Source organism: Xiphophorus couchianus, chromosome 13 (assembly GCF_001444195.1).
Source record: "Xiphophorus couchianus chromosome 13, X_couchianus-1.0, whole genome shotgun sequence".
In the NCBI taxonomy this organism is placed as follows: domain Eukaryota; kingdom Metazoa; phylum Chordata; class Actinopteri; order Cyprinodontiformes; family Poeciliidae; genus Xiphophorus; species Xiphophorus couchianus.
The window spans coordinates 12479999-12492890 of NC_040240.1; the positions used below are offsets into that span (position 1 = coordinate 12479999).

The window sequence follows — 12892 nt, forward strand, 5'->3', positions numbered from 1 at the left end:
ACATTCATTCTCTCTAATCCTCTGAAGCATGTTGTGTGTAAGCTCTGCTGAAGAACAAGAACAAAACATGACAGGCGAGACAAATATTCTAACACTGCAACACGTTTTCTCTCCCTAATGTGGCAGAATTTCAGCTTAAGCTTATTATCTCATGAAAAACTCTACTTGGATGTGAACTACATAGTAATCCTGCAATCGTGTCAAGAACGATACCACTTCAAACTGCTTTGAAAGGAGGATTTCGTTTTCATTTTACTGCAGTGGCATTTTAATGACAATATACTGTATATATAGTCATTAGTATGGTTGAAGGATGCAGGCCAGATATTCACTTACTTAAAACATTTTCCCAGACTGATATGGCATTAGATGGGGATGTTTTCTTTTATTTTAGGTTGAGGATGCAGCAGCTCAGAAAATAATATTTAAGTGTCAAAATCAGGTATGATATTCTAAAGTCAGACTATTTTGAGTAAGATGTGCAGATTTTTCATGTTAAACGGTGTTAAAGTGACAAAAACATGAGGAAAGCAGCAACTTAATTTCTAAATTAGTCACCACTGTGCTTGTGGTATTAGAAAAGATTAAGGTTTTACAGGTTCTTCATTATCTTGGTAATTGGTCTTTTAATTTATGTTTTCACTCTCTTCTTGTAACAGGAAAGGCCTGCTGCTGTTTGCTAGAGGCTCATCTTTTCTTATTCTTCTTCACCTGATGCGTCAAAAGTAAAACGTTCCATACAACTTTGAAATTTCCAAAGAACTCTTCAGGCAGAGCAGATTCCAGTTACTTGTGGTGTTCCCCAGGGCACATTTCTCAGACCCCTTCTTTTCTATAGTTAATCTGCTTCCCAAATTTTCTGGTCTCATTTTCAAATTCATTATGAATTCGAAACCAGTCTAATGTCTAATATAATTCTATCCTCCCTACTTTTCCCCTGTCTGTTTAGCAAAGGCAAAGGTCTGGCTTGCTCCAATATTCATCTACGTTGTGCATCTAGTTGGATGCTATAAAGAAGTCACCTCTTTTTGACCAGATGGCATTCCTTGGATTTCCATTCAAAAAAATAATTGTTCACCAAACACAATTTTGATAATATAATTATTTGCGGATTTATAGCTAGCAGATATCAAACCTTTTCTTTGCTAATTTACAAATTAAAGTTGCTTGAGCCAAATTTGCTTCACTTCAGCAAATGTTGCCAGAAAACATGACATTTTTTAAAGAGTACTATAAAAAGCTTAACTCTTCATATGACCCTGAACATACATGATGCTGCATTCCCAATGCTGACCAAGAAATAGTAGAGGGGGAGGTAGATGGAGTAAAATACAAGCTAATCTCGGAAGAAAACAAGCAGCAAATACACTAAAAAAGTGAGGTCACCTTTTAGCAGCACAACTCCATAAAAACACAGCAAGAGCTGCAATAAGAAGGTTGAGACTAAATCATATTCGTGTGTTAAAATGTGATCCAAATATAATTGAAAATCTGTGGCAAGACCCTCCATCCAATGATACAGCAGTAAAAACTTCAGTTTTGACATGTTCAACCACGGTAGAGGGATTTGTAAAACTCCATCATTTTTCACTACACCGATCTATCACCTAAAATTAGGGGTGCATCGATTTATCGACCAGCCGATTTATCGGTGCCGATTTCCTTAATTTTGGGAAATCGGTGAATGGCTGATTTTTACATGTAAAGCCGATCTTGTCCACCGATGTCATCAACCTTGGCAAAGGTCTAAAAATCAACCACTGTGCTTTTCTTTTCTGCTGTGAGAGAGTTTTGACTGACAAACTGGCCAACCAGATCATGTCTGCGCATTTACAGTTAACAACAGTCACCCCATTGTTGCCAATTCAGCAACTTTTTTGATATATTGAGCAACATTTCAGACAAAAAACTGGTATCGGCCAAAATTGGAATTGGTAAGCTAGGCTTTTTAAAAAGATCGGTGTTAGAGATTTTTTGGTATTATCATTTTATTCTTACTTTAGTTCACATTCAGCCTATAGATCATTGTGATTTTCTGTTTAAAGTGTTCTCTTTCGTATGTGTGTATGGAGGTCACTACTGTCTGTTCAACTTTACGAGAAATAGATAAAACTAAGTTTCTCAGACCTTAAATCCTTTTGCAAGAACACCTCCTAATTTAGTAACTACCTGTGAGCAGTCGTATTTTGTTTTATTGACAGTACTGACCGAGATTTGAACCAGGCTCAGACCTTTGACCAGATATCACATCTGGAACTGGGTTGTTAGATGTTTGGGTTAGAAGCTTTACGACCTCTGTTGTTTTTCCTGACTGCCCCCTTGCCTGTTCTTCTTTGACAATAAAAACAGGAGCTCATGTGAGAGCCGATCAGAATGCTCTGCGAATTGTTCGGAGGAAGAGTTGGCAGAGCGTTCTCCTTTTGCAAAAGCTCCACGTAAAATTCATATGCGTTGTCTGTGGTTCTTTCTTTTATTTAGGTTCGAAAGGAAAATACCTATCAATCGGTAATCAGCGAACGGCACCCCTACATAAAATCCAAATAAAATACAGCTTGTATTTGTAACACACATGAAGCACGACATACAAGCTCAATGGAACAAAGGAGAACGGGTAACAGAGGAAAAAGAACTGACTGTAAGCATCCTGTCTGGGCGCAGGCACAATCCATGTACTGCCTGAGAGCCAATCGAAACTCCTCCAGCTCCTCCTCCAGCACTGACAGCTGCCTCTGGACTATTAGGATGTGCTGTGAAGACAACACACACATTCAAAATGTCAGCTTGCTTCTGGTATGGTTAAACCATCAGCCTGTTCAGATGATGAATCACAGCTCTAAAGCGTAGACAGAGGTGGGTTTTGACTTTCTTTCCTCAGACAATAAGAAAGAGAGGGGTGTTGGAGCTCATCCTCTGGTTGAGAGGTGTGAAGAAGGGGAAAAACTTGGTTTAATCGTGACAACAGAGAGCTTGCTGATAATTTCCTGAGGCTGATGATTTGACAGGCACAGCGGCAGAAGAGAACAGGGAGTGAATAGTGGCTGTAAGATACACTGTGTGCTTTAATGAGGAGGACTTTTCTGTGTGTGACCAGGACTGAACCTTTAGGATCTTTACTATTTACTTGCTAATTTGGAAGAAAAACACCCACACACACACACACACACACACACCCACACGCACACGCGCACACACACACACACACACACACACACGCACACATACAGAATCTGAAGTTGTCAAACAGAAAACAGTCACACGTCAGGCTGGTCATTATTGGTTTCTACAGCCGATTTATCCCAAGTGACACACACTGATAAGCCAATTACTTGTTGATTCATTCATGCAGACATCTGCACTGAAGCAGTAATGAGAAATGTTATATTCATATCCATGGGTTAAGATAGATTATTATACTGCAAGAATATTTTGCAGTATAATACTGTAAATGCCAGTAGTTATTTAGTTGTCATTATTACTATTGTTATTACCCATCAATTTTCTTGTCTGTTATGAGTTAGTTTGTAATCATTTTGTCTATTAAGTGTCATTTATCTGTTGGCTTTTTTATAACATGGTTTTTATTACTATTAAATTTTGGATAATTATTGAGTCAGTAAGTAATATATGTAATTAAATAAGGGGTAGGATTAAGTAAGCGTTCACTTCTTTCTACTCCTTTTCAAACAAAAAAGTAGTGATAAAGTAATTATTTTGTTCTTGATTATGTGTGCACATGTTTTCTCTGCCCTACTGGTTGTTTTTTCCCCCTCCTGTTTTTAAAAACCTGTTTGAGATAAATAAATCAAATACTCTTACTGCACAATTATTCCTAGGGTAAATAAATTCTTACTTGTTGTTCCTTATCAAAAAAATATTCACTTTCATTTAACTTTTCCAACATGCAACCACAATCTTCAGTGCATTTTATAAGGATTTTATTTGATAGACTTACACAAAGTAGTGGAAAATTGTGAAGTGGAAGGAGAACAATACTTTTTATTATTATAGATAAAAATCTAAAATCAGTGCCATGCGTTTGCATTCAGACTATCTGAGTCAGTACTTTTCAGAAGCACATTTTGCTGCAATTACAGCTGCAGGTCTTTGTGTCTAACAGCTAAACACTGAGATTTTGTCCAATTCTTCTTCGTAAATTGCTCAGAGTCAGACAGATTGGATGTACAGTTTATGTTAACATCAATGCACAAACCTTTCTATAGATTCTCGATTGGATTTAGGTCTGTTCTGATCTAAATCCCTCAATTGCAGCTCTGACTGAATGCCTGTCATTCCAGTATTGTACTTTATTTATCTCCATCCATCTTCCCTTATACTCTAAACAGCTCTCCTGTCCCTGCTGAGGAAATGCCTCCCCACAGCCTGATGCTGCTGCTACCATGTTTCACTATAGCTTCATGCTATGTGTTCAGATCTGGTTATCTGCCATTAATAACATTTCACGTTAATTCAGTTAAATTGTGCAAACTACCGAACTTTTAGTTGTGGATATTTTGTAGTTTTCCGTTTACACACCTTTTTACATATAAGAAAAATAACTATTGCTTTGACTGGTTGATAATTCCTGAAGACATAGAAAGTCTCGGTCGGTCCATCGTCAAACTGTCACATCCAAATAAGCCTTAGACACACAGATTAAGAATGAAGACAGACTAAACATAAAAGAGGGGAAGCGCTGCTGTTTCTATGGCAACTGCTGTCTTCATTATCAGCGTGGCCTCTGGGTCTGTACAAGCCCTCCATGTGACAGCGGAGTAATAAACACAGCATGGTCACTGCATAGTGAAAGGAGGATAAAAATCAATAAACCAACCGATTTGCTCTCCAAGACCTCCTCCTCAACGGGCTCCATGCGAATCTCCTGCGGAAGAGGAAGTACACGGATATTAGCTCTAGTTTAAACTGCACAAGGGTTTACATTTTCTCGATATTTACATAGCTGTTATGACAGGTTTTGGGGGACATCTTAAACCACAAGCTAAAAAGACAACATAGGTGAAAAAACAGCATCTAAGGAGGAAGTTAAAAGTGAAACAAGTCAACGTCGATCGCAAACAGAAAAATAAAATAATAATTAAAAGCTGCTATAGATCGCACTGTGGACAATTATTGCAACATATTTACATAATATGCTATACATAGAGAAAGGGACACCTTCTATATGTGGAAAAATTAGGTCACCTTTCTCTTTTAAATGTTTTAAAAATACTTCAAAACTCATAAAAGTCCAATTAAAGAGTGTACACAAACCCAATGTAATGGATGATTTAACAGTTAGAAAATGTCCATACTAAACCTTTTTTTAATTTATTCTGACTTTATGTGATGAGCTCCTTGTCCTGCCCCCCCCTGCTGTCCTGCATGTTTTAGATGTTTTCCTGCTCCAGCAAACTAGATTCAAATGATTCAATTACCTCCTCTGCATGTTCTACAGAAACCTGATAATGACCCATTTATTTCAATCAAGAGCTTTGAAAAAGGGAATTATGTAGACCTGCAGGATAGTACAGAACCCTCTGAAACAGTCTATGGGCAACTGATTTCATGTGTAATATTTTTGTTGTTGTCAGAATCGTTGTTACTGTCTGATTGACTCTCTTTTTACGTCTGATACAATATTTACTGCCCCGTTTTCTTGGCTTAAAAGTCTCATCAAATGCCTCCGTCACATGTCAGTTTACGACACATTGCTTCATTTTCAGGTCCAGATTTTCTCTCCTGTATGAGCATATGTGTATGTGTTTATAATGTGGGCAGGTGTGGTTTGCCACTCTGATATTGCTGTGATCCTACTCGTCACAATTTCAGGGGATAACGTAAAGACCAGATGGCTGAATTGCTGAAGGCAAACAGCAGAAACTAGACACAAAATGAGCCGTAAGAAGGCAAGTATAAAAAATTATGCTTAAGAAAAAGGTGAAGCAACCTTTTGTTCTAGACGGTCGATCAGCTTCTGCAGCCTGTTGACCTGAACCGTCCACTGACAGTCTTCATCGTAAGCACCTGGGGGAGACAGAAAAATATATTTAAAAAAACACACAAAGGAAGCTGGATTTTAAACAACAAAGGTGCACAGATGAAAGCTGCTTCATACATCGTGTCTGTTTAAAATATTTTCATACATCGATCACTGGAAGCGAATGCAGGTATGAATGACTGCAGTGTGCCAGGGGGTCATTTCAGGGTTTCCTTTCATGTCGGGCGGCAAACAACCACAGAGATCAATGGGAAAGCTTTGAGACCTGTAATCGCTTTGTTTGGGTTTTGTGTTTGTTTCTGGCAATCACAGCAGGTGTTGCGCAGGAGAGGCAACGAAGAGGTGACTGTGTGCAATCAATGGTTAAAAAAACAACAAGGACGTAAGCTGGAGAATATTTTGTATTTTGTATGTTTGAAAATGTGGGGAATATTTTATCTTTGTTTTAAATATGCATTTTGGTAAAGATTTAGTACAAATAACATCTGGGCTCTGCCAAATATATTATGTTTCTCAAAGAAATGTTGATAATGGTCTTCATCTTGACTTTACTTTTCGCAAATTTTAGAGTTCAAAGCATTCTGGAACAAGTAAAAACTTATTTTTCTCCAGAATCAAAAAGGCAATTTAACACACATCAATCATTCACTTTTTATAGCTTAGTAATTTGCTTTACTACAGAAGCACAAATCAATCATCTACAAATCAAAGTTTCAGATCAGCCAATTTCTCACTTGATCAGCTCTGATTTATGGTCGACAGGTCGAAGGCTGAATCATCGGACTTTTATTTTTCCTGTTATTGAACACATCTAAACTATGAACATGCGCCACTGTTGATCTAGTAACACATAATGCAATAGAGTGTTTTCTGATGAGATCACCAGATGAATGTTAAAGCCATGCGCTTTGGTGTTCAAAAATGCCCAATCTTGTTATTTCTTTCCATTTTTATCAGATTTAAAACTACTATTTCTACCCCATACACCTTTTTTCCTCATCTTTCTGTTGCAGTACTCTGAAAAATAAGTCGTCGCCAGCGAGTTAGATGTCAAAGAAAAAAAACCCTGATCTGTAAATTTAGTCTTTTACACACAGGCATCCAGAACCCCAGAGCTGCATCTGAGCACAGCGGTCCGGCCTCCTCCAGGCTGTCCCCGGCCTTTTCTCTGCCTCACCTCGCTCTCCTCCCTCCCACCTCTGTGTCGTGCTTTCTGATCTGCAGAGACGTGCTCTCTCTGACCCCGCAGCTGTTTCTTTGCATACAGCAATGCTGTGTTGAGTTATTTAAAGTGAGCAGTACATGCAAACGCATGAACCCACCTGAATTGACAAGACTGAGGAGAGGGTTGTTGGGGGAGAGGCTGTTGTTTCTCTGGAGCCTCCGATTGGAGCGACGACCCGAAAGCTGGATGGACAGAACCTCTGGCTTCACGGGGCCCTGTCTGGAGACAGAACCGAGATTATTGCTCTGAAATCAGTTCAAACGTCTAATCTAGTTCAAAACAAATGTCATCTTAAGGCACTTTACAAAAAACAAATAAATAAAACATCCGAAGTATGCACCGAAATATAAATTATACAGTGATAGAGGGATCTTATTTATATACATTCCAATTTGGTCCAGCTATTAAACAATGCAGTCGAGTTTAGGTTAAAGTTTTCTTTCTAAGGAAATCTTGGAGCCAAACAGAACCAAACCTATAAGCTCTGTACCATCTGTAAATCCTAAGGATTAGAAACAGAAATATCTCCTTCCAATGTTTTGTCTAAAGCTCTAACTAACAATTATTTTAGTAATCAATCCTTTAATCTTGATTAATCAGATAAAAAATTCACACATTTTGCTAATTTTGCCTAAACTAGGCGTGTCAAGCTCATTTTCGCTTTGGGCCAAATCAAGAACATGAATGCTCTTAAATGGCCGGTTGTTCTAGGATGTATTGATAAAACCTGTTCACAAACTGTTAAAATGTCAATAAATTCTTACAATTAAATATTATTGAACATCTTTTCAGTGCAGGGATTTGTTGATTTATGTGTGAATTTCCACAATAATTCTCAAGAAAGGAGGGACTGATTGATATAATCATTGGCAGTAAACAGATAAAAACTGCATTGATTTCACTGATAACATAATATCTAGGCACACTTAGTGTTTAGTCTAGAATCTAGAGGGCCACATAGAAATCTATGGCGGGCCAGATTTGGCCCACGGACCTTGAATTTGACGCTTGTGGCCTAAAGGGTAATACTGTATCTTTCCGTTCCTGAGCGCTTGATTATTTGTAGCAAAAGAAAAAATAGTAAAAAATACTTTTAACATCAACATGTAAAGTTGAGCTTTCTGACTTAACATCAATACATTGAGTAGGTCTAACCTGTTGACTAACTGAGAATAGCCTGAGTGATATTGACTCTTAGCTTTGTTAAGTTTTAAGCTCAGCTCTAAAAGTAGACAGGATGTCTGTCTCTGTTGGGAACATCTGGAAGAATTAGATCACTGATATATGAAGGATCTTCATTAATAAGTAAGAAAGAGAATTTTAAATTCAATACTAAATCTAAAAGAGAGACAGTCATGGTATTACTTTGACACTTTTAGAGAAAGTTACACAGCACAGTGAGCGATGGATCGAAATATAAATCATTTTCGCAAGGGGCATGGATATAAATTGGGACAGCACTCAGGTGATTAGATCAAGCTGGGAATAAATTCAGCAAGTCCAGAGTTGTGCTGCTTTATTCCTATGTTGTGTTGTACTGACATTGACATTAACGTCAGTGACAAGGTGCATGCTCCCAGAGGGTGACATCACCTACGATTTATCATACTGCCGTCAACTTGTTTGGGCCCATACTATGAAAAGACTCTAGGGATTCTGAGTTCACACTGATTGTTTTATGCAATTTTATTTCTAGGTCTTTTCGCAAACCCCTTTTCAAATCTCTGAACATTTCTGTCGGTTGTTGTGTTTTTGTAATCTCAAGGTTAATTAATTTATCAGTGTAGCTTCTGAACAAGTGCATGGCAATGATTATATATCTTCTTGAATTTGACGTGAACGACAACAACAAAAAAAATAGTAACATTAAAACAAAATGTGTAATAAAATGCCAAAACATGAATTAATTTTTAAAAGTACAGATTGGAAATTCTAAATAAGACATCATAGTTCCAGGAGAATGAGCTTAATAAAAACCACCTTGCCTTCAAAGAGTGTCACATTTGCTTTTTATGTATTCTCTTTTTTAAAAAACACTCAATATTTTTTCAAAATTTGCAAAGCTTAACATCAAAAGGTGGTTTGTTTTTCTGTTTCTGGTAAAAAGAAACAAACCTAACCCTCCAAATGGAAACACACACACCAAACCTTGACTTCTGCGTATTTCTACCACCCTCCTATCGTTGCAGTCAGTGTGTTCAGCAGAGCTTTTTAGTCTAATATCAGCTCAGTAGTAATAGTCACAGTAGTAATGGTTCCTCCAGCAGTGACTCATATACTGGAAGTGTTTGCATCATGATTAAAGCTGTTAAAAACGAAATCCTCTGCACTCAACCAGAGACGTGTGCGTTAGCAAACATTGTATTTGTAGCTAATGTGGGGACTGTTGGCTTCATGTTTGCCAAATTCTGATTTATTTCTAACTTCCAAGTCCTATTTTCTTTTTTGAATATTTCATTTGTTTGTTTTCTTGGTAAAACAGCACATAAGCGTAAAAAAAACAACAGAATTTTACTGTCATTTTTTTAAAACAGTGATGTATTGTGAACCCTTCATCCAAATTATTGTAAATTTCACAACTAATGAAGTGATAATTTATGTGAGACCCTTGTTTTTCTACTCTAGGATAGAAAGAAGCTTATTCATGTTGATCTATTTCTGTTAAAAGGAGGCTGCAGGGGCAGATGACACCACTTAGTCCCCATCCAAACCTGGTAAAAACTTAGTGTGAAATATCCACAAGCTGACATCTGGTATGTACTATGGGTATAGTAAGCTGGTGAGTCATGTCCTCAGCTACATATCAACTTTAATTGGCAAAACTGTCAACTTTAAGGAATAAAAGAGGAGTTTTAAAGCTGGAGAGCAAAGCGTGAGGTCAGAAAAATAAGAGACAAGGTAAAGATGATCACCTGTGTTTAAGGTGGCACATTATTTAGAGAAGTAAGTTTCTAATTACATGCAGCATTCTTTGAAAAACCAGTATAAGTATGCATGAGACTAAAAAGACGGTCTGTGCAAATAACACAGCCTTTTCACAAGTACAAGGGGACTTTAAAAGCCATCGCAGTAACAACTCCTGATGTTTGCAGGAGCGCAGTGATTACATTCAGACTCAGGGGGATTTCTCAAGCAGCAAGAACACTGACAGAGAAGAGGCAGCTCAGGGAGTGAGGGACAGCCACTTTGAAATGACATAAAATAGAAATGGAAAGATTTATAAGAAGGGAGGAGAGAAGGAAGGACACTGAAAATGTCTATCAGCTAAGTAGGAACATGTTTATCTGCATCCTTGGCTGTAAACATGGTGATAATGATGAACAGGACAAGAAAGAAGCAATGACGGCAAATTTATGTCGTCTTTCCAAAACCACAAGATAGTTTCAGAGAAATCCAAATGTGTCAGAGGTTTAATCCATTAAAAGGTTTCCAGTTTTATTATATCCAAAAAATCTTTGTTACAGCTTTAATTATTGCTACTATTCTTACAGATGAACACCTGGAAAGGCAATTCATTTTATTAGAAATAATTATCATATTTTCCCATCAAAGTACTCAGGTTTAGAAGAAACAAAATGTTATGTTGAATCTATTTTTTAAAATAAATAGCTATTCCATCTCAGCAACCTCATTCACAAATAGAGAGATAATGAACTGGACTCTCTTGCTTAACAGAATTTCAGAAAACACTTCACAACAAGCTGAATAACCTATTAGCAGTAGTTATATAAAGCTTTTCCCCAGTCCACGTTGGCGGGCAAGACACTGACAGGTGAAAAATGTGCGTCATTAGCTGTCATATAAATGTACCGAGCCTCAAATAAACACAGACAATACCTGCAGGGAGGACTCACCTACATGTTCGTCTGCACGCATGCAATCCATGCGAGCAATCTGTGCATGTGTGCTCTGGGTGAGTCATCGCCAGCGCTAATGACCTGAGCACACCGGAGGCATGTTGGAGCTCTGAATTCAGACCCAGACTGATCAAGAACGAGCAGCAGAACCGTCTGAGGAACACCGCCTGACCAGGGCTGGACTCATACAACCACTGGGAGATAATTAACACCCAGCAGTCTGACGCTTTTATGATTTTATGAAGATTATAATTACATTGGTCAACAGCCAAAAAAATTGTCTGGGATTTTTCAGCTGCTCAGGGTAATTTCGATGTGCTGAATCACATTAGGTTTGCTCAATCAGGTCAACTTTCTGAACTAAGCTACATATTAGTTTGGGATGCAGTCATGACTCCTCCATGGGATGCAGTCATGACTCCTCCATGGGCTGCCACCTTATCGTGGTGGAGGGGTTTGAGTGCCCCAATGATCCTAGGAGCTATGCTGTCTGGGGCTTCATGCCCCTGGTAGGGTCACCCAAGGCAGACAGGTCCTAGGTGAGGGACCAGACAAAGTGCAGCCCGAAGACCCCAATGATGAAGGAAAACCTTGGACTTGGTGTTCCCTCGCCCGGACGCGGGTCACCGGGGCCCCACTCTGGAGCCAGGCCTGGAGGGGGGGCACGATGGCGAGCGTCTGGTGGCCGGGCTTTTACCCATGGAGCCCGGCCGGGCTCAGCCCGAAGAGGAAACATGGGCCCCCCCTCCCATGGGCCCACCACCCGTGGGAGGGGCCAAAGGGGTCGGGTGCACTGTGTGATGGGTGGCGGCCAAGGGAGGGGACCCTGGCGGTCCGATCCTCGGTTGCAGAAACTGGCTCTTGGGACGTGGAATGTCACCTCTCTGGTGGGGAAGGAGCCGGAGCTAGTGCGTGAGGTCGAGAGGTTCCGGCTAGAAATAGTCGGTCTCACCTCGACGCATGGCTCTGGTTCTGGAACCAGTCTCCTTGAGAGGGGCTGGACATACTTCCACTCTGGAGTTGCCCAGGGAGAGAGACGTCGGGCAGGAGTGGGCATACTTGTTGCTCCCCATCTCGGCGCCTGTACGTTGGGGTTCACCCCGGTGAACGAGAGGGTAGGATCCCTCCGCCTACGGGTGGGGGGACGGGTTCTGACTGTCGTTTGTGCTTACGGGCCGAACGACAGTTCAGATTACCCACCCTTTTTGGAGTCCTTAGAGGGGGTACTGGAGAGTGCTCCTCCTGGGGACTCCCTTGTTCTGCTGGGGGACTTCAACGCTCACGTGGGCAACGACAGTGAGACCTGGAGGGGCGTGGTTGGGAGGAACGGCCCACCCGACCTGAACTCGAGCGGTGTTCTGTTGCTGGACTTCTGTGCTCGCCATGGATTGTCCATAACGAACACCATGTTCAAGCATAAGGGTGTCCATATGTGCACTTGGCACCAGGACACCCTAGGCCGCAGTTCGATGATCGACTTTGTCATCGTTTCATCGGATCTGCGGCCGTATGTCTTGGACACTCGGGTGAAGAGAGGTGCGGAGCTGTCCACTGACCACTACCTGGTGGTGAGTTGGCTCCGGTGGCGGGGGCGAAAGCCGGTCAGACCTGGCAGGCCCAAACGTGTTGTGAGGGTCTGCTGGGAACGTCTGGCGGAATCCCCTGTGAGACGGAGCTTTAACTCCCATCTCCGGCAAAACTTCGAACACGTCCCGGGGGAGGTGGGGGACATGGAGTCTGAGTGGACCGTGTTCCGTGCCTCCATTGTCGAGGCGGCCGATCGGAGCTGTGGCCGCAAGGTTGTCGGTGCCTGTC

At 40.4% G+C, this 12892-nt stretch overlaps 1 protein-coding gene across 1 annotated transcript in view; it reads right to left on the minus strand.

Annotated features, from left to right (window-relative positions):
* The window catches only part of necab1 (N-terminal EF-hand calcium binding protein 1), a 36403-nt gene that overhangs the window by 4277 nt on the left and 19234 nt on the right, over positions 1-12892 (minus strand). The window contains exons 7-10 of the mRNA XM_028036078.1: positions 7318-7439; positions 5945-6021; positions 4832-4879; positions 2635-2747 (exon numbers count right to left, since the gene is read on the minus strand). Coding sequence (XP_027891879.1) covers positions 2635-2747; positions 4832-4879; positions 5945-6021; positions 7318-7439 — 360 coding nt within the window. The remainder of the gene's footprint in view (positions 1-2634; positions 2748-4831; positions 4880-5944; positions 6022-7317; positions 7440-12892) is intronic.